General features: G+C 32.6%; 1 protein-coding gene across 2 annotated transcripts in view; it reads left to right on the top strand.

Annotated features, from left to right (window-relative positions):
- Positions 1-20,699, top strand: part of KCNJ3 (potassium inwardly rectifying channel subfamily J member 3) — a 182,347-nt gene extending 161,648 nt beyond the window's left edge. Inside the window, exon 3 of one of the 2 annotated variants that reach the window (XM_066279199.1) lies at positions 17,242-20,699. In XM_066279199.1, the coding sequence (XP_066135296.1) occupies positions 17,242-17,828 (587 nt within the window). In that variant the 3' untranslated portion in view covers positions 17,829-20,699. The remainder of the gene's footprint in view (positions 1-17,241) is intronic. The other variant, XM_066279200.1, reaches the window with a different exon arrangement.
- Positions 20,700-22,358: the final 1,659 nt, after the last annotated feature.

Here is a 22,358-nt window from a genome sequence, read left to right as displayed (position 1 = left end):
AGACCAGCAATAGGCTGTAAATTAAGACTGAAGGACTAAAATAAAAATATTTTTAAATGGAAATAAGTAAAGAGACAGATGGCTATTTTCTTTACATATTCTAACAACCTTAGCTATTAATTAAATAAAAAGTAATTCAGAATGTAACTAAATTTATACCGAGAATTAAATTAATCTGGATAATATAGACAAGATCACAACTCTCTTTTTTTTTAAAGCAGGGATTTAGATTGTATTCAAATTATGTGGTTATCACACCCATGTTTCCATTTCACTTTTTTGGTGTTGACATCATCTGTAAACAAAATTGTGTCATAAGTAAAAATTGCGAATGCTGGCATGGAACAGAAGGTTACTCCTCTGTGCTTATTTTCTTCTTGATACAAGTTGGTTTTTAGATTCTATTTCCTAAAGCCTCTCTAACCCACATTATTCTGAGTTTCTTTAATTATATAAATACTATGCAGGCCATAAGGTTATTCAGCTTACAGTAAACATAATTCTTTGTTTCATTAGAGTCTTTAGTAAAGTACATTTTCTTGGCATATTTTGCTCTTATATTCCTGGGAAAAAAACAGTGAATTGGGGAATTCAAAAAAAAATTGTTGAATTAGGGCTGCTATTCAACAGATTCCTATTAATTATAGGAAAGTTAAAACTATATTTTAACATCATCAAATCACTGAAAGATTATTGATACCTATGTGTTCAGAAAAAAGCCTTAGAGAAACAATTGTGTTAAGATGCACATCATGTATTTTTTTAATCTGATTAGTTGGCTGAGACCCAGCCAGTGCTCTGTCAGCAGATCAGGAGTAGAACAAAGAAGCTGTAATTAATGAAATTAATGCCAGATATAGAAACGAGATTTGAGGTGACATTTCGGTCATAACATTTCTTTTGAGCTTAGCAGAATGGAGAGACAGTTTAGGATGAAGTAATTGTTGTTAGTTTAATGCTTAGACGAAGATGACTATTTTCCTCATGCTACGGCTGCTAGGACTATAAATTGGCAGGCATGAGGCTACAAAACTGGCTGACAAATTTAATCCGAGAGTTCAGAAAACAAAAGGATAAGATTTAACTCACTATTTTTATCTTCCCCTTTTTTTAAGGAAATACAAGTAAAATTTCATGGTATGTTTATCTTCATCATTCTAATAAAAAGAAATTGTTGGGCCTGATCAGGCAGTGGCGCAGTGGATAGAGCGTCGGACTGGGATGTGGAGGACCCAGGTTCGAGACCCCATGGTCGCCAGCTTGAGCGCAGGCTCATCTGGTTTGAGCAAAGCTCACCAGCTTGGACCCAAGCTCGCTGACTCTAGCAAGGAGTCACTTGGTCTGCTGTAGCCCCCCAGTTAAGACACATATTCTCATAAGCAATCAATGAACAACTAAGGTGTCACAACAAGAAAACTGATGATTGATGCATCTCATCTCTCTCCGTTCCTGTCTGTCTGTCCCTATCTACTCCTCTTTCTGACTCAAAAGAAATTGTTGGTTGCCAGTCTTTCTCAACCTTCTAAATCCAATCAGTTTTCAAGTCTAGTTAAATTTGCCTCTTAAATAAATATTTTTTTGATGTGTCTTCACAGCCACTTGTTTGGTCATTGTCTTTTACCACAGCTTCCTAACTGCTGTACTTGCTTCAGTCTTGTGGTGATCATATTTTTTTCTCTACAGAACAGTCAAGGTAATTTCTACAAAATACTATCAGACAGTGTCACAGCCTGTGATGAAGCACATCAGTAACCCCCCTCTGAGTGGAGTAGCACATTCTTTTCAGGTGATAAGTTCAATTTTCCCTCAGTGTACAACACCAAATACTCCTTGTCTGATAGAAGGTTTTAGCATTCCAAGGAAATGGATAAAAGATAACCTTTCACTATAGAAGTAGTTTTGTATAGTGGTTGAGTGTCCACCTTGAGTTTGGAAGTTCTGAATTTGATTTATAGTCTGGGCACACAGGAGAAGTGACCATCTGCTTCTCCACTCTGCCCTCTCTTCTCATCTTGAAGCCATGGGTTGAATGGTTTGAGCAAGTTGGCTCTGGGTGCTGAGGATGGAACATGACCTTGCCTCAGATGCTAAAGTAACTTGGTTGCCAAGCAACAGAGCAGTGGCCCCAAATGGGCATAGAATCGCCATGGAGGGGACTTGCCAGGTGGATTCCAGGTGGGGCACATGCAGGAGTCTGTCTCTCTGCCTCCCTACCCCTCACTTAAAAAAAAAAAAACTAATAGTTTTGTATAATAAGTACTAGGTCCCTGAATGTAAATATTAGACACCATTTATCCAGTCTTCCAATGAAAAAGAAGAATAATTGTGAGGAAGGTTTCTTAGCCAAGATAATTGCCAGGTGTGTGAGAGGCTGTTTTTTGGACCCGCTGTGGGGTAGTGGAGCATGATAACAGTTTAAGAAACAGTGTGCAATAGTCAATTTCTACAGATGGGATGTGGACTTCAGGGGAAATAAGGAATGTCTATAAAAGGTATACAATGTATAATCTCTTTCTAAAGTTAATCAATATCAAAGACAGTTGAATTATGAAATCTCACCAAGGTAATGACACATCTTTTTAATTGTGCCTACAGTCTAAGTTGTGAACCTTCCTTTGATCACGTTACTGCGCTCTGAAGGAGCAAATCTAAGTAGAGTTGAATGACTCCATAATTTAGATAGTTCTCTTTAACAAAAAACAAACAAAAAGAACTACAATATTATGAAATTAAATTATGAAAACAAAAACACCTCTGCTAGTGAAAGCCTTTGAAGCTTAATTTTCATAAGTATCATGTTAAATCTACATCTGGCAAACTGTAGTTTTGAACGTGTACTTTCTGTTTCTCTTCATGTAATTTCCCTTCTTTTATGATGATGAGAACATTAGTCCGTTAAGATACTAACGTGCTCATAATTGCCTATCCTAGACTTAAATCTTATATAATAGTATTTATTGTAAACTCTACTTTTTCCACCATTTGTTAGATAAGTACGCATTTAAAGAATTGATGTCCAAAGAAAGATTAAGAAAACAACATATTACTTGAGAAAAGAAGCAGATTAAAAAAAGCTGAACGATTTCAGCATTAGAGGAAATGGATGATTTTAAATTACAGAGGAGGAATTTTCTTTATATTTTTAAAGAAGTATTATATAATTATGTATTTATGGAAACTTTGACATTAGACTTAGGTTTTGGAAATTAGCTTAGACTACATAGAAAATATGCGTATTTCTTGCCTCCATTCATTTAATGGAAATAAAATAAAGGCACATCAAACAGATGTACCTATTTGTGCCAGAGGCAGATTAAGGTCAGTAGAGGCCACAGGCGCAGAGAAAAATATTGGGCCCCTCACATTAGAAAAGAGTGTAAAGTTGGGGTTTTACTGGGCCTTTCAGAAGGAGGGTCCCAGGATGCGCACCTTATGTGCCCACTGTTAAATCTGTCTCTTATTTGCACTTATGTGAATAGACTATATATTGCCTAACGTGATGACAGGGTGTTTAGAATATATAAATTTAAGAACAACAAAGCAGGGTGATGTTTAAAAATAATAAAATATGATGACTTCTCATTTCACCCTTAAAAGTAGTTTTCTTAAAAAATAATTTTTAAAAATTTTAAAACCTTGATTTATGGTTTTATGCACTACAATCAAAATTTAGAAATTGTTGGTGAAGAAAACATATTTGGTGGTAAATCTAGATATCAGTAGTTTTTTTTTCACCGTACACATTGGTGTTTATTGTTCTACTTTTACAGTATAGTAGAATGCTCAAAATCTATGTAGCTTGTAAGTATGATAAAGGACTCCTGAGATGCTGAATAATTAACTCCTAAGACAGAAGCAACCTGCTCTATCACTTACCAGCTGTGAGACCTTGAGCACATTATTTAACTTCTATTAGGGAACTGGCATTTTTGTTTATATTTAAATTTTTTAAAATTTATAGTTGTTTGTCAATAATATTTATTTTAGAATGCACAGTAAAATTGAACAGAAAATACAGGGTTTCTATACATCCCCTTCTCCCCATGAATAGCCACACACACACACACACAAACAACCTTGTTCACCATCAATGTCAAACCCCAGGGTGATGCTTTTGTTATAATCCATGAGCCAACAAGTGCACATAATTATAAACCTATGACCGTAGATTACACTAGGTTCATTCTCTAAATTGGGCGTCCTCAGGCTTAAAAAATGTGTAATGACATGTATCCACTATTAAAGTACCATACAAAATAGTTTCACTCTAAAAATACCACATACCACCTATTTATTCCCAAACGGTGGTAATCACTGATCTTTTTAATCTTCATCTTTGCCTTTTCTGGAATGTCACATAGTTGAAATCGTGCAGTCTGTAACTTTTTCAGATTTGTTTCTTTTACTTAGTAATATGCATTTAAGATTACTTCATATATTTTCATGGCTCAATAGCTCACTCATTGAACAACATTCCAGTTATTGTATTGATATACAATATTGTATTGATATACAATATACATGTATTGATATACGTCAGTTTGTTTCTCCATTGAACCATTGAAGAACACATGGGTTGCTTCCACTTGTGTTTAAATTTTTTATGTAGACATAAATTTTTCAACTAATTTGGGTAAATTCCAAAGAACCCAGTTGCTGGATCATATGGTAATAGCATATTTAGTTTTGTAAGAAACCACTAAACTGTCTTCCAAAGTGGCTGTACCATTTTGCATTTGTACCAACTATGAATGAGAGTTCCTATTCTTCCACATCTTCATCAGCATTTGTTGTTGCCAGTGTTCCAGATTAATGGTATCTTATGTTTTCATTTTCAATTCTCTGATGATATATGTGAAGCATCTTTTCATTTGATTAATTGCAATTTGTACATCTTTGACAAAGTTTCTGTTCAGACCTTTTGCTCATTTTTTAGGTACAAATTTATCATCTGAAAAAGAAGATAGTAACTATTCCACAGGAATTTTGAAAACAAAATAGTTTATTTAAATATTTTAACAGAGATTCTAGAACACATGTGCAATTTATACTAGATGATACTACTGCTTTGGATTAGCTATATTACTTTATAATACTATATCTGAAACAAAACTTATTTCTCATCATTTCTGCCAATTAGCTTCCATTCCCATTTTTTAAAAAAATCATTACTTCAAATAATTTTCCTTTTTATTTCACTAAAAATATTACTTTTGACTCATCCCTTAAATGCAAATTTCTGTTATTTCTTTGTGCAAAGTTTTAGTTAAATAAAGACATGAATTAGTGAGTGAATTAGTCTCAGAATAATTTTGGATGCTTTTATGTCACTATATGGAAAAAAGGATTTAATCAAACACAGTTCCTATATTTTTATGTCAATCAAATGAAATATTACTTTGTTAACTTTTGGAGTGTTTATCAGCCAGAGTAAAATATATATTATATCTTGAAATAAAATGACTGCATAACATTAAGCTACTTTCTAGTCGTTATTGTTCAAAAAGTCTATTAAAATTGGTAGAGTAAATAAAATGTATTTGATTATGAACAACACAAAAATTGATGTTTGTGGATACGTATGGCCACAAATGAGTCTGTTCTATACCAGGTATGAATTCTATCTTCTAATTCTTAAGTGGGCATCTGGCTGGAAGGTTTGATTTTCCATATTTTAAATGGATTAACTCACTTGCCTTTTTTCCTTTTTTTCTCCCTTCCTTGTTTAGACCTTGGCTGTATTTTTTGTAATTAAATAAGCCTTTGAATATTAAGCAGTCTTATGTATTTTATATCAGCATCATCTATATGTTATAAATAATTCTTTTTATAAAGAACATAACATTCTGCAAAGATATATATGATAAAAGTTCCCCAGAAGTTCGGAGACTAGTTCAGAATTTTACTCTTAGACCTTGGCTCTCTACATTAACAGAATATTTCTTGACAGTTCATGTATCATTTAAACCTGAGGAGAAAATCTAGGCTGTTTTAGGAGTGGAGTTATAGTTTAGCAAGAACTTACAGAGTTTTACAATCATTTGCTTTTAGCAAACGTCAAATTTAAGGAATTTACTGTTTGCAGTTCAAGTGCAATTTTCCCCGACATTTTCATATCTTTGACTTCTTTTTTCCTTTAAATGATTTTTTAATTGAAATAAATTAAAATACTATCTAAAGAGATGAAAATTATGTAACTTGGGAAACTCTTAATAGTTTGACTTTTAAATACATATTTATATCATGGCAGAAAATTTAATTCTTCCATAAGACTTGTATAAACATGTTCAAACCAATTATTTTTCTTTTTTAAAATAGAGGTACTAAAATATCTTATATTTGTGATTATTGCTGTGAGGTGTCATTATCACACCTAAAATAAAATACACTCAGTAATAGTTTTTATACAATTATAAGGACTCTAGTTTTCATTTACACTCTATAAATAACATAGCAAAATTAGAAGTGAAATTCTCTGACCTTTTACTGCAAAGCGTAGAACTGGAACAACTGCTGAATTGCAAATATTTATTCAGGCTCTGTTCTAAGCCTGCAGGCAAACAGAATGTATTTGAATTTCTGCCAAAAAAAAGATGTTAAAAAAATAGCTATAGCTTGTGATTAAAAAGATATAGTAGCCTATATAAAAGTGAGCTTCATAAATTAGGTGAAAAAAAGTTTTAAATTTTCAGGTTAAAAATTGGCCTACTACATTTTATAAGGTGATCAGGTATAGTTGCAATAAAGATAGAAATTTCCCCAAACTTTATATTTAACTAGAGATCAAGTATGCAAGTGTATCATAATATTTAACTAATTTAGTTATGTTGTTTAATAATTCATTGCAGATAAATCTAATCTCTCCAGTAAATGTATGTAGACAAAGCATTGGTATATAATTTCACAAAAGTAACATTATAAACTAACTGGATTATCTTTGAATACAATTTATTAGCAAATGTGTCTTTTTTGTAAAAGGGTCATTTGTATATAATTTACTTTGATAATCCATCCCAACTTCACTAATCAGTATAAGATTTTAGTATAAATATTTCAAAACCAATTTTGGAGTTCATGAGTTGAACTCATTAAGAGAACCTCACTTTAAAAGCATAGAAAATAATCAAAATGGACATATTACAAATACTTATATCATGAACAATTATATCCCTTGTCAGTGACAATCACTCCTAGTGGTGAATAGATTACTAATGTGTATAGAAGTTGACTTCTCTTACACAGATATTTTTAACATTTCCATTCTTCCTCTTCCTTCATTTCTCCTACCATCTCTCCTCAAGAATTCATTGAGAATCTAATACCTGTCACAATGTTGGATACTAGAGATGCCAAGGTGGATAAGTGTTCTCTTAAGAGTTTTGTTCTTTAACTGCAACGAATGAGCAAATAGAAACTGTGTTCTAAACTCAGGTATAACTGGTTGTACCTTTGTACAACAGAATGTGTGTAAATGTCTTTCTCCACCTCAGAATGTGTTTTTCTTACATTGTGGATATGGACTGTGTGTCTGTGGCTGTTAGTCATTTGCAAGACTAAGTTTAAACATGAATTTGAGAGGGTTCATCCTTGTTTCTGTTGCCATAGCACCTTATAATTCAGAACCTAGAAGAGTGCCCGGAAGAATGAAGATGTTTCATGAATTAATAAATGTTAAGTATTATTTCTCATTGAATTTAATTATGTGTGTCTCTGAGTACAGTACTTAGACAATGGGGAATGTGTGTGTGTCTATGCATGCACATGTGTGTGCATGACAATATGATGTATTTAAAAGTCCATAAATTAAAATATAAAAAGAAAAAGCTTCATAGTATTAATGGTTTGTGATCTGAACTTTGAACATGAGGAATTATGTCAACAGGTAGAGAGATGTAAGAGGGTATCTCAAGCAGTCACAACTTCAAGGACCAAGAAACATGCATAGGAAAGAATAATTACTAATGGGAAAGTTGTCCATTCAAGAAAATAAGACAGAATAGTATAGAGGTCAACAAAGCTGGCTTTGGAATTAGAAAACTTGAGTTTATATCTTGACTACAGCATCTTTTGTAATATTATGTTGAACAAGATATTTTCCTCTTGATATATCAGTATTATTATTATATATATCCAATATATACTAGAAAGCCCGGCGGTCATACAAAATGACCACTGTTCTAGATATTATAAATTGTAATTAAAATGATTTGTGCAAAGGTGTCTGCTAATTCAAACTGAAAACCCAGGGCAGGCGGCAAGGACGCCCCTTTGCTTACTGCCCCATGGGGTTTCCCCCTTCTACTTGCTTAATTGCTTAAAGTAGAGTGCAATGAAGGAAACCACTGGTGGTACATTTCTTAAGAGCCACTGCTAGCTCAATAAATAAAGGTGATTTAAATAATAAAATGTTAATTCACATGTCAAAGATCTCTTTGTACACAACATTTCTTGTGTAGATCTTTCCATCATTTTTAAGCTCACCTTGCAGAGGACCATCAATTATTTTTAATTTTATGTCCATTCTTTCATGAATTCTTGAACAGGCAACATAAAGTTGACCGTGTCCAAATGCAGGCTCAGGTAAAAAAAAATGCCAACATGCTTAAGCGTTTGGCCCTGAGACTTATTGATGGTCATAGCAAAGGCAAGTTTTACAGGAAATTGTCTACGTCTCAATTGAAATGGCAACCCTGTTTGAGATGGAGCCAAATCAATTATTGGAATGACATGTATTTCACCTTTAGAGGAGCCAGTCAAAGACTTAGCTATTATGACATTATTTTTCAATCGGAGAACCTCTAGTCTTATACCATTGCAAAGACCCCTTCTGGTGTTAAGATTTCTTAACAGCATAATAATTGCTCCAATCTTTAACCTCAATTTGTGAGGTGGCATGCCAGAAGGCGGGACTATTTGAATGCCGTGGCAACTTCACCCCATTGGCTAGTACAGTTACTCAAGCAACCAATAAGCTATCGGCAACAAACAGACACTTAAGCCGCATATAATAAAGATTATACACTTCTTAGAGTGATAGAGAATTGTATGATAATATATATAACAGAAAGCAGAATCTGGCATGTATTGCTGTAGTTATTGTTAATGTTTTTTTAGAGATAAAACTGTAATAGTAACTTAAAGCTAAATTTTGAAGGAACTATAAAGGCATACTAGTAATTTGGGTGTTTGTTGTTTATTTCTTGTTTAAATTTATCTATTTATTTTGTTTAAATATCACACAGAAGGTCCCACCTTCTAATGCTATCATATTAGGGGTTAGGATTTCAACCTGTGAATTTCAACCTATTTCAACTATAATACAACAAAAAAATTGTTATGAATTTATATTTTAAATCAAAGTTTTAAGAGTATCTTTTAAAAGCAGGGATTAATCTAAGCATTTAATTATTGTATTTGATACATAACATTTTTTAAAAGTTGACATGTGTGTTATTGCTTCAGATACTATTTCAAAAGGTTTTCTTCTCTATGACTAGGAATCATGTTCACCAAAATAATTAAATTCCAGTGTTATCTGAAAGATGTTCTATTTTATTTGAAGCTAGAAATTTTTTATATTTTCTCTTTGAAAAATATCTTTGCAATGTCAGTGTTATAATATGAGGTATTCTCAAACAGTATTTGGATTACATTAAACCTATCTTATTAAGAGATTTTGGATGCTAAAAATCATTTTTTTGTAGGAGAAAACAATAGCATAAATGAATTTAGGTTGCTATTGTTTTGGTTCTGTAATTGACAGTGCAGGGAAACATGTTTAAGTAGATACCATGAAGGGAAAGATAAAGAGGTGTGCTAAGAATGAAACATTTCCATTGTTGGGTTAGGGAACGATAATCAGTTGAAAGGGTACTGGGAAAATTCTGTCATACTTCTATTCTGTATAAAGTCAGAGCGGAGAGCTGAAGGTCATGCAGCAGAAGTTAACTGTATTTTGAGGGAAGTGGTTGCTACTGTAAAGCTAGCCATATTGGTGCAGGGCAGATCAAGTTGACCAAGCTAGAATTGACTCAGTTCATAATGTGTTTATCGATAGGCCTTTCTTCAGTCTATAGATGTTATGGTTTATATCAATCAATAGAACTTATCAAACTGAAAAGTATTTTATTTGCTTTAAGTTGATTCTAAGAAATAAATTACTCTCTAAAGAATTGAAATATATCTAAGATGAACTTTAATTAATTGGAACCCCGATAATAATAATGGTTGATAATAGCTACCAATTATTACTTATTGTTTTACTAGGTAGTATGGTAATATCATTAAATACAATTTTAACTGTAATAACCCTATAAATTACATATTATTATCCCTTATTTCTGTCCATATCTTATCAGTCAAGGTTCAGATAACTTAAATAATAAGCCCAAATGTCTATGAAAACTCTATGATTAAAATAGCAATAATTTCAAGTTTATATTCAAAGTCCATGTTCTTTTGCTTAATATTACCCTGAGACCCTCAAATATATTTTTAGCAGTATGATCATGAATTCCCTATCATATTTTCAATCTGCTATTGACCTTAATATCAACTGTACTTATATTCATTTTTTAGGATTCTAACATGTTCTAGGGATTATGGTTAAAAATCTACTTTCCTTTCCTTTGTTCTTCTGAGAACTAAGAAACTGAAAGTATTCTACTTAAAATATCTGTTACTAAGTCTTTTATTGATATTTTATTTTTAACATATAATTAGGTTTTGCTTCTTGACTGTATTTTGTTATTAATTTTTTGAATTTTTTTGACCTAGCTTAAGCAATAATGGCAAACTGATATATGAGAACACATTGAAAGACCAAGTGCTTGTAAATAATAGATGATAATACTGGGTTGACTACATGCCAGAAACCTATACTCCTCTCTAAAAGTCTATTTGAACAGAATGTATTGAGCTTTAAAGTGATTCCACCTATTTGTAAACTGAAGTTTCTGGGAAGAATTTGTATAGGTTGCAAGGCTGTTTGCTCCTCTATATCCTAGAGGAGCTTGATGCCACAACCTTAAAAGTATTGTGGAGAACATAGTGTCTTTATGTCTTATAAACAAGAGTAAAACAAAAAATAAGCATCATATTCTCAAAAAGTTTATCCTTTAAATTAGGGTTCAGTTCAGTTCAACACAGTAGAGACTATGCAGAGAATGCCAACTAAACCTTTATAGTTGTTTTATCTTGGTGGGGCATGAAATTTTGGAAGTACATTGGGAAAGAAACAGCTACAGACCTTATTCAGTAATCCTGAGAGTAATACATAGAGCAGTCTAGAAAATTACTTTGTAATATAGCACATGCATATTAAGCTATTAGTCACTTCAGTTATAAAAACCACAGCCCATTTGAAGAAAAAATAGACAACGAGGAAAATTTAAGGAATAAAAGAATATATTATTTGGCTGAATTTTGCAGTTATGTGTGTGAATGTGAGTGTGTGTATAATAAAATTTGTAGAATAGTAATATAGCCTGCCCATAATTCTCTTCTGGGTGAAAATGACCAATACTTATTGTGCATGCAATTTATATATATTAATTAATTTGATCCAATACTCACAATATCTTTGTGAAACCAGTGGCATCAGGCTTTAATTTACAGAGTTGTGCTTAGAAAAACACTTGCACATAGTAAGCCCTATAGCAATATAATGTATTATTATTACATGACTTAATTGAAGATTTGCTCCCTCCTCCTTTCATTTAGTTCACACATGATAAACACAACCATTATAAGAGAATTCTCTTCCCAACCCCTCTGGCCTCTACCCCAGTCTCCCTCCTTCTCCCCACACCCAATCTCTCTCTCACTTTGTAACCTGTATAGCAGGGGTCCCCAAACTACGGCCCGCGGGCCACATGCGGCCCCTTGAGGCCATTTATCTGGCCCCCGCCGCACTTCTGGAAGGGGCACCTCTTTCATTGGTGGTCAGTGGAGGAGCATAGTTCCCATTGAAATACTGCTCAGTTTGTTGATTTAAATTTACTTGTTTGTTATTTTAAATATTGTATTTCTTCCTGTTTTGTTTTTTTACTTTAAAATAAGATATGTGCAGTGTGCATAGGGATTTGTTCATAGTTTTTTTTGTAGTCCGGCCCTCCAACGGTCTGAGGGATGGTGAACTGGCCCCCTGTGTAAAATGTTTGGGGACCCCTGCTGTATAGTAAGGTTAAGATAAAGCCTTCTCTATGCAGAAGTTATTGGTTGTTTGATAGTTTCTGTGTCACAACATTCAGACATTCCCCTGGGTCTGGTTATATTGTATTTAACCATCTCCTAGTCAACTCATGTAGGTAACATATGTGCCATCACTGACCAGGATAGACTAAGTTAGAAGTATTCTGAAAGGTTAATTAAGGACTTGTCAAATAATAATTTGCTTTGTCATGTTCACTTGAAAAGCTTTCAGGCCTTTTATTTGAATGAACATTCAATTCAGTTAAAGAGAGGAGCATAATAGCATGGTATAAAGGCAGAATCAGGAAAGGGAGAAGTCAGCAATGAAAAGTTAGGCTACATTTCTTCTGGGGTTTTTTTTAGATTGACACACTGATGCTGGAATAAATTAGATGATTAAACAATAATATATAGCCATTTTACCCATGAATCAGTGCATAGAATAAATTTTTTTTTCAGAAAATGTTTTTCATCTAAGGATTCAAAAGTCCTAGCTATTTCCAGTAGCAACATCTGTTGCTTTGCCAGTTTCCACAGAGATGAGCTTGTGTTGATTTTCATCACATTTGTTCAAGTCTGGAATCTGGTTAAAACATGCCAATTGCATTGCCAGTTAAGAGATGCAATCTATATAGTACACTTTGAATAATGCTATTTACCTGCATTTATTTTGATTCTGATGGCATCTGCAATTATAAATTCAAGCATGGATTATTTTAAAATAATTGGGATTAGAGTAAGAAATATAAAATAACACATTCGAGATGGAAGAACACTATGATACATACATGTTCTTAGAAGACAGAATTATATTTATTTTAAATCTTAAATTAAATGTGTATTTTATTTTTTAACACCATTTTGGGATAATATTTGTAAAGAGAAGTAGTCTCTCAATTACATGTTATGTTAAGACATTGTCTAACTGCAGTCTGACCATCATAGACGTTTTCCTGGTTTTCTAGTTTCTAATGCTTTTATATCATTATCTATGAGTTGATTGCACATTAATATTCTGAGGTGAAACCATGTATAAAGTAACTATGATTTTATTAAAGTTGAAATGTCTGATATTTGTGTAACTACACCTAATAAAAGTGTAAAGGGAACAGCAGAAGAACAAACAAAAGTTAAAGTTCTGTCAAATATTCTTAGTATAATTGCCAAAATATTCTAATGGATTCAGAAACTGAGCTTGCTGCAGACCTTTTTAATATACCCAACATGCCACACTTAATCTCTCCTGCTATTAGAGATAACCAGGGTGGAAAATATTGAGAAACCCTAAATGTTGGTAATAGAAATAATGTATTGTTTTCTATATTTTAAAACATGTTGAATGTTTAATTGACCATTTTAAAAAAGAGAATTGCTGTCTGATATCTAGTGATTTTTAAATTTAATTTTCTCATATGGGACAAATGACTGATGAATCAGAATTCTTCCCTTATATTAATACAATATCACTAATTTCCAGGAAGAACAAGAATTGCAAGTAATCACTACAGAATGATAAAAATAGCATTGCCTAAAACCAAGCACTGTTCTGTGCACTTGACTTATCCCAAGTTCTCAACAGCATTGTAAGGGAGGGCATTGCTATCTCTCCTTTGTAAAAGATAAAACTGGATCCCAGAATTTTAGGTGATTTTCACGTGCTATTTAGCAGTGGAATTGACATGTTGCCTCACAAGTTGTAGTTTGGAATGGAAGGAAGTAGAACTAATTTCATATAGTAGAATAAAATCTCTACCTTACCTTTCAGACAAAAACATCCACTGATATTTGAGTAACAATGCCAATGGGTATTTTTATGTGAATAAACATTTGTAATAACCTGCTTTCATTGTAGATGTCACTGTACTTTAAATGCCATAATAATTTAGTAAGTTTTTATTTTCCACTCCTCTGTGTTATGTTATAATGGCAAATAATGGGATCAGAATTATGATTTTTAATTTCATATCTTTTTCTTTATGTGAACAAAATGTCATTACAATTAAATGGGTTAAGATGGCAATAGTATTCACCTTGTTTCAATGTTTATTCTATTGTTAGAAATAATTGAACAAACTCATGATCTAAACTTAGTTCAACTCAATATATACAAGAAATAATTATATATACTCAGTCATCACTTTTAGAGATAAAGGATAATTCTCAATTAAACAAATAAAGGATATTTTGATTTATTATTTTATATCTTAATTGATAGAAACTTAAACATTTGTTCATTTTAGGTGTTTTGTTGGATATAAAATTCTCAAAATAAAATCTAGTAAATATATCAGGAAATATATTTTTTATTTTTTCTGAATAAGTGATTTGTATTTTTTTCTTATAAACTAGGTTGAGATTAGAAAATGGTTTGAGGGCCCTGGCCGGTTGGCTCAGCGATAGAGCTTCAGCCTGGCATGCAGGAGTCCCGGGTTCGATTCCTGGCCAGGGCACACAGGAGAGGCACCCATCTGCTTCTCCACCCCTCCCCCTCTCCTTCCTCTCCGTCTCTCTCTTCCCCTCCCGCAGCCGAGGCTCCATTGGAGCAAAGATGGCCTGGGCGCTGGGGATGGCTCTGTGGCCTCTGCCTCAGGCGCTAGAATGGCTCTGGATGCAACAAAGTGACGCCCCAGAGGGGCAGAACATCGCCCCCTGGTGGGCATGCCGGGTGGATCCCGGTCGGGCGCGTGCGGGAGTCTGTCTGACTGCCTCCCTGTTTCCAGCTTCGGAAAAATGAAAAAAAAAAAAAAAAAGAAAATGGTTTGAAGTTACAGAACATTACAGTGTGTATGTCTAAAAAAATTACAAAGTACTTCTTAAACTAATATTGTTATATTCATATATAAATATTTTGGGGGCTATTCCTGATATAATATTGATTATCTAGATCAGTGGTAGTCAACCTGGTCCCTACTGCCCAGTAGTGGGCATTCCAGCTTTCATGGTGGGCAGTAGCAGAGCAACCAAAGTATAAATAAAAAGATAGATTTAACTATAGTAAGTTGTTTTATAAAGATTTATTCTGCCAAACTTAGTAAACATCTGACATAAAGTAACTTGGTAAGTAATTATTATTATATGCTTTAACTTGCTGTAACTCTGCTTTATAAATTTTATAAAGTAAAGTTATTTCCCTACTTTATAAATCACCATTACTGTGGATCCGGTGGGTGGTTAGAAAATTTTACTACTAACAGAGATACAAAAGTGGGCAGTAGGTATAAAAAGGTTGACTACCCCTGATTTAGATCCTGATATAATATTGATTATCTAGACTGATAATTTCATCACTATCAGATTCCACTGTGACACTTAAATTGATAGATTGTTTAGAATTGGGTTCTTAACAAAAAAAAGACATGGCAAAATAAAAAGAAACAGCAAAAACCCCCAGAAATTAGAACAATACTGACATCTTTTTTTTTGCTACACCTTCCTAGATCTATTTCCAAGAAAGATCAAGAGATTTAATCTCTTTGTGCACTATATTTCTTATTTTAAAAATGTACATAAGAATATTTTCATATCAGAATGATATTGTGGATTTAAATAACGTAGAGAGAATACATAACACAGTACTTGAGAATATATAACACAGTACTTGATTTTCTACATAAGTTTCATTAAAAACTTTCTGGAAAAAGGACAGTACTATAAATGGCAACAACTTTTTCCTTGGTGGTATATATAACTGATAATAATATAAGACAAGATTTTGGAAAGGATCAATGAAAAATGTATCTTTAATATGGGTCTTAAATTATGCATCTTATTCTAAGTATTGTAGATGTAATTACTAATTGGAGGAAAAAGATAAAATATCCCTTTATCTTAACTAGTCCAGACTTAAACACAGTGGAAATTATTTATAAAGCGACAGAGGGAGTATTCAAATGAAGAAAGACTGTCATTGTTTAAATTACATTTAGTTATTGAAGAGTACATTTTTTAAAAAAAATCATCTATCAGTGCAATAACCTCTAATGGACGTCTGAATATAAAGGTAGAGAAAAGTAGTGAATTTTGCAACTTAAAGAAATTGTGTCTTTTTATTAAAACTGAAATGTGATATATGGTTTTAATTTATTCATAGACTTTCAGTCTTCACACAATGAATATTAAGAGGTTGATTCATATAATAGTAACTCAGTCTAACTATATGATTTATGAAGAGAACACAATTGAGTAAATCAGACTAGCAGGAGGCAAATATTCTAGCAATAGAATAAATAAATACCAAAATTTGACATTTGACATCCAGCATCAATTCAGAGATTCTCACAGCAGGAATAGAACTTAAAACATCACATGGCCAGATTACCGATTTTAAGCATATAGATTTCTTAACCTTGAGCAAAGTTTATTATGGCCTTAAAGGTCCAGAAGAACGGAACCACCACAATGGCTTCCCATTATCCAACATAGCAATATTTTCAACTTTTATATAGTTAGCAAATACTCAGGTTAGTTTAATTGCTATCATTTATTAGAGAAAACTGTGTAGACATTATACAACACATTTTACATTTCTGTACATGTTATTATATATTATACTTACAGCAGTTCTGTGGCACAGGTGTTATTTTCCATGCTTTACTTTACTGAATAGGAAAGTGATGTTCTGTTAAGTATCTTTTCTAAGTTTACACAGTGGTAATATTTGGATTCAAAGACAGGTGTGTTTCATATATCACATTGCCTCTTGAATGATGGAAAATGATTATCTGATTTCTCTTATTTCCTTATGTAGACACATGTGTTATTTTTACTCAATGCCTTTTTATTTTGGTTTATGGTAAATAAAATTAATTATGCTTTTGATGTACTATACTCTAAATATGAAAGTAACAGTGTCCCATGTTTTTCATGGGAAGAAGTATATATCCCTTTAAGCTGACAACTCAGAAAAAATTTTAATGTATTTTTTTACTTATTTTACTCAGATCAGCCCATAACTTAAAGAAGAAAGCTAGATAAATTCTTTAGTGCAAATAGCTTTACTTGTGCTTCCATTATGCCTAATTTATCAAGGATTTTCTTTTTTGCTTGTAGGAATGACTTGTCAAGCTCGAACATCATACACTGAAGATGAAGTTCTTTGGGGTCATCGTTTCTTTCCTGTAATTTCCTTAGAAGAAGGGTTTTTTAAAGTTGATTATTCCCAGTTTCATGCAACATTTGAAGTCCCCACCCCACCTTACAGTGTGAAAGAACAGGAGGAAATGCTTCTTATGTCATCCCCCTTAATAGCACCAGCCATAACTAACAGCAAAGAAAGACATAATTCTGTGGAATGCTTAGATGGACTAGAAGACATTAGTACAAAACTTCCATCAAAGCTACAGAAAATTACCGGAAGAGAAGACTTTCCCAAAAAACTTTTGAGGATGAGTTCTACAACTTCAGAAAAAGCCTACAGCTTGGGAGATTTGCCCATGAAACTTCAACGAATAAGTTCAGTTCCCGGCAACTCAGAAGAAAAACTGGTATCTAAAACCACCAAGATGCTGTCTGATCCCATGAGCCAGTCAGTGGCTGATTTGCCACCAAAGCTTCAAAAGATGGCCGGGGGAGCAGCAAGGATGGAAGGAAATCTTCCAGCCAAGTTAAGAAAAATGAACTCTGATCGATTTACATAACAAATACCCCCTTAGGCATTATGTACTGTTTTATTTAGTAATAATCTCATATTTGGCTGATGAGGTAATCCTCTCTAAGGAATCTGAAAGGTACATTTCCTCCCAGTCAGATATGCTTATTTGAGAAACCTTAATTTTCAAGTATTGCTAATTGTGCAGAAAGAAAAATTTGTAAAGGGAGGACATCACAAGAAAATTCTTATTAATGGGCATGTATTATCACATCATGCATGCAATAATGTGCAATTTTTGCATTTAGTTTTATGGCATGATTTATATATGGTATATTTATATTGTATATTCTGGAAAAAACCATATATATATTTAAAGAAGTACTTTCCATGACATTTCTAACATATGTATTAAGCCAAACATGAATGGACACCTTTCAGGGTGATAAACCTATATATATATATATATATATATAAATATATGTATATGTATATGTATAGTATATATGGATATATACATATACACATATATATGAACACACACACATGCATACATACCTATATATCTGATAAAATTGTGATGTTTTGTTCAAAGTTGTAGTTCTTGTGCATGTTTAATTTATTAGGCTAGGAAGGCTACTGGCATTATTAATACCAAATATTTTAGCCTTAAATTATTTGTCATTTTAAAATCTGATTTAATGTTTTCTGCTGTTTAAGGTCCTGGGAGGTTTTCAATTGTACCTTATATGAAGGAGTCACACAAGTCTGTGTTATTTATGGCCCTGCAAAAATATAAACATTATATAACTTGTAAATTTTAGAGCATATCAATATGCTAAACATTTTTACAATTTTTAAAACTTGCTAGTCCTGGGGGGGAAATAAACATAGATTAATTTGAGAATTGGTCCTCTCCTTGGCTAATTAAAATTGGAAACCTGTTTTGTATATGATCTAACACGAATATGAGCTCTGAACAAATGCTGACTCATTGTGATAGTGGCTAGCCAAGTTTACTGAACATACCAGAATCTGTGTAAAATTGCATAATTAATGATCCCTGTTTCAAATGAAGTTAGTTTTCACTTTGTTTCTGAAACTTTTGTTATTTTAAAAAACAATAACTTATCCTTGAGGAGACATAACAGTATAATGACACAAATGATAAATATTTCTGCTTTAAATATGTATGTCTTTGGAGTCTTTTTATTTTTTAGAGCTTTTTTAAATTTTATTTTTTGCTTACATTTTGCATTCAACACTTATTTTGTATTAGTTTTAGATGTACAGCACAGCAGATAGACATTTATACAAGTTACAGAGTGTTCCCTCCAAGTCTCATTTATTATGCCTTCCTTTTGTTTGTGGCATTTGCTGTAATACAGCAGACTTTATTTTCTCACCTGGGGAACCTATCCCATCCCACACCTGTCACTTAGTTCGGGAGGAATGTTTTGTATATACTTGAGAGAATTTTAAATTAGATAAATTGAAGATATTTTACCCATCTGGTTTTTGTTTTGTTTTGCTATTATTGTTTGGTTGGTTAAACACTGATTTTTATTGATGTATTGGATCCCTGGCCTCCTAAAATAATTTTAGAAATACTATTTTTTAACCCTAAGGTTTTATATTATTATTCATTGGAAAATCAAAATTATTGCTCCATAGAACACCTAAAATTAAAGATTTGGAATGCAGAGATCTTTATGAAAATTTACAAGTGCTCCTTATGAGGATATCATGGTTTTCTTATAAAACATTTTTTAATATTACAATGCAAGTATGCCCATAATTACTCTGTTTCTGCTCATTAATATGTAAATCTTTAATGGCTTGTTTGGGCACTTATCACTTCCCAGTTTTAGAAATCTTGTGATAATTTCCTTATTGGAGACTTCTATCATCAACAATTCTATCATTGACTACAATAATACCTTCTGGCTACCTCTGTATCAACCAAATTTTGTAGGTGCAAATTTATACCAGGGAATTGTTACTGGCAAAATGATCAACCGTGTGCTTCCCTCCACTGTGAATAGAGCTGGTTGCCGTATCCCTTAAACTCTAAACTTTCCTTTTTGCTGGATGTAGGAAATGAAATAATAGCAGAAAGAAAAGGGAGTCCAGGGGACATAGTATATTTATTGCCAGTGGAAGAAACTGCATAGATCATTTAGTCCAAACACTTAAAACTAAATAGAGCCATAATTAATTTGGAGAGTTATTTTGTCTTTAGTACCAAGGAGAATATGGACCCCCCCCCAAAAAAAAACCACAACTCTCCAAATGTATTCATTAATTCACTTAACAATTTTTTTTTTGCATGTATTGTATGTCCTAGGCATTTCTAGCTCCTGGGGGATTTGGGTATGACTAAGTCAAATGACTTCACTGTCCGTTTGAACACTGTGTATCAGTTAGAGTTGGCAGGGGACACTATGAGACAGACAAAAAGCAAATGAGATGACTTCAGAGTGTCAAAATATTTGGGAAGGATAAAAAGGTAACTTAAAAAAATGTCTCATTGAAATAATAACTGATTAGTTTAGAAGAAGTGACTGGTTTAGGGAGAGGGTTATGATACTTAAACAGAGACCTTGATGATGAGAGAGAAAATGAATATTTGTTGGTGGATGCTATTCCTTTATTTTTAACACATATGTATGGGAAAGGTATGATTTCTGCATGTAATTGCAGTTCAACCCTTATTGCTCAACTGATCATGGGTTCCCATTTACCCATGAGAGTGCCAGTTTTTCTTGTTGTACCTGTGTAATTATTAACATCTCTCCTTTCACTCTTAGAGTGTCTTGGTTTGGATGACACATTATATGGTGACTCTACATTTTTGTTGAAACTAACAAAATTATAAAGTCTAATATATTTGGATAAAATAAAGAATTGATTTTCTTCTCTTTTTGCTGATTATTTTTGACACTGATCATTTCAAACAAAATCATCTCAGTTTCATATATTTCAGCCTGAAGAACTCATTATCAAACTGATTTTGTGTAACATTTGTTCAATCTGTACATGACATGTTTTTTCATCAGTGAAAAGTTGTGCATTTTATTGACCAAGTAAAAAATAAAACTCTAGGCCTGACCTGTGGTGGTGCAGTGGATAAAGCGTCGACCTGGAAGTGCTGAGGTCGCCGGTTTGAAACCCTGAGCTTGCTGGTCAAGGCACATATGGGAGTTGACGCTTCCAGCTCCTCCCCCCTGTCTCTCTCTCCTCTCTCTATCTCTCTCTCTCCTCTCTAAAATGAATTTTAAAAATAATAAATAAATAAATAAAACTCTAGTATTTTCATTTCAGGAAGTTGTAAGAGGTCAAATGAAAGAGAGTAAAAGTCAACCTTGGCTAGGAAAATTTTCAGCCTACCTATATGGTAACTATTGGAAAGCAAAATGTAATGTGTTTATCAAATTGTTCATTGACAATTGCAAGCTAATCCTTTGTTATAGGATTTTCGTGGTATAGCTTCTGACATGATGAAATATTTCATTCTGTTTATCAAAATGATGTAAATAAAAAGTACAATTATTTTGATAAAACTTACCTTCAATTTAAATATTCATTTTTTCCAGCAATATGTGAATACATTGTTGTAAATATTTACCAAATGAAAAGTAAGCATATTTTATCATTAATTAATCCTGAAAAAAATCTTACGCTGTTTTAAATTCATTCACCTATGGCTTTAAATACTATTTTAAAAAACTACTTAATTATCTTTTTACTCAAGAGCAATTTGTCTAGACAAAATGGAACCAAAATGGAATATTGTTATGGAAGGAGGAATGAAATTATGGGGAAGATGTCTTACATGTTACTAGTACATATTATGAAATTTTCCATCATTCCACACTATGAAGAGAGTTTAACTGTGCAGCATATCTGTGAGCTCTGCTTCATAGGTGTGCTTGAACTGAGTTGTCTGGCATGCAATTTATAATTATTTAAATGTACAAAGTTATTTAGAGTACAAAAATATAAACTCATGTATTCATTACTCAAACTTCAGTTTTATAAAAGTTATTAAACTTTAAAAAAAAGATTGGGTTTAGTTTTTAAAGAATGTGTTTATCATTGTTCCACTTTTCAACAGTTATTCATAGTTTTTGATTTACTATGTTTATCATAAGACTCTTACCTCATAAATGGTAATCACAATACAGTCCATGAAATAAATTTTTTTTGTGGTTTTTAATTGCTGAGACACTTCATCTATAAGGAGCCTGAACTTGATGTATATAATTTGAAACCTACATTTCTTGGAGGGAGCTTCATAAACACCTTCTTTGTTGAGCCAGTGTTTCAAAAGCCCGGTAAGTACATCAGACAAATACATAGTTTTTCCAGTGTTAAGTATTAAATCATTTTTTAAAATTATGTGCAGTCACTTTTTTAAGAAACAGTTTCATAGAAAAAAATGTATTCTTAATTTTGGATTAGACCTGTTCTGTCATATGTAATGTGTCCACCTCTGTGATATCTCTCAGAATTAATTCGAAAAACCAAATTCCTGCTCCTTCTAGACTAGAGGAGTTCAAAGAAGATGGTCTTTATA

This window comes from Saccopteryx bilineata, chromosome 5, assembly GCF_036850765.1.
Source record: "Saccopteryx bilineata isolate mSacBil1 chromosome 5, mSacBil1_pri_phased_curated, whole genome shotgun sequence".
Taxonomy (NCBI): Eukaryota; Metazoa; Chordata; class Mammalia; order Chiroptera; family Emballonuridae; genus Saccopteryx; species Saccopteryx bilineata.
The sequence above is the reverse complement of the archived record's forward strand: the minus strand, read 5'-3'. Positions and strand labels throughout refer to the sequence as shown.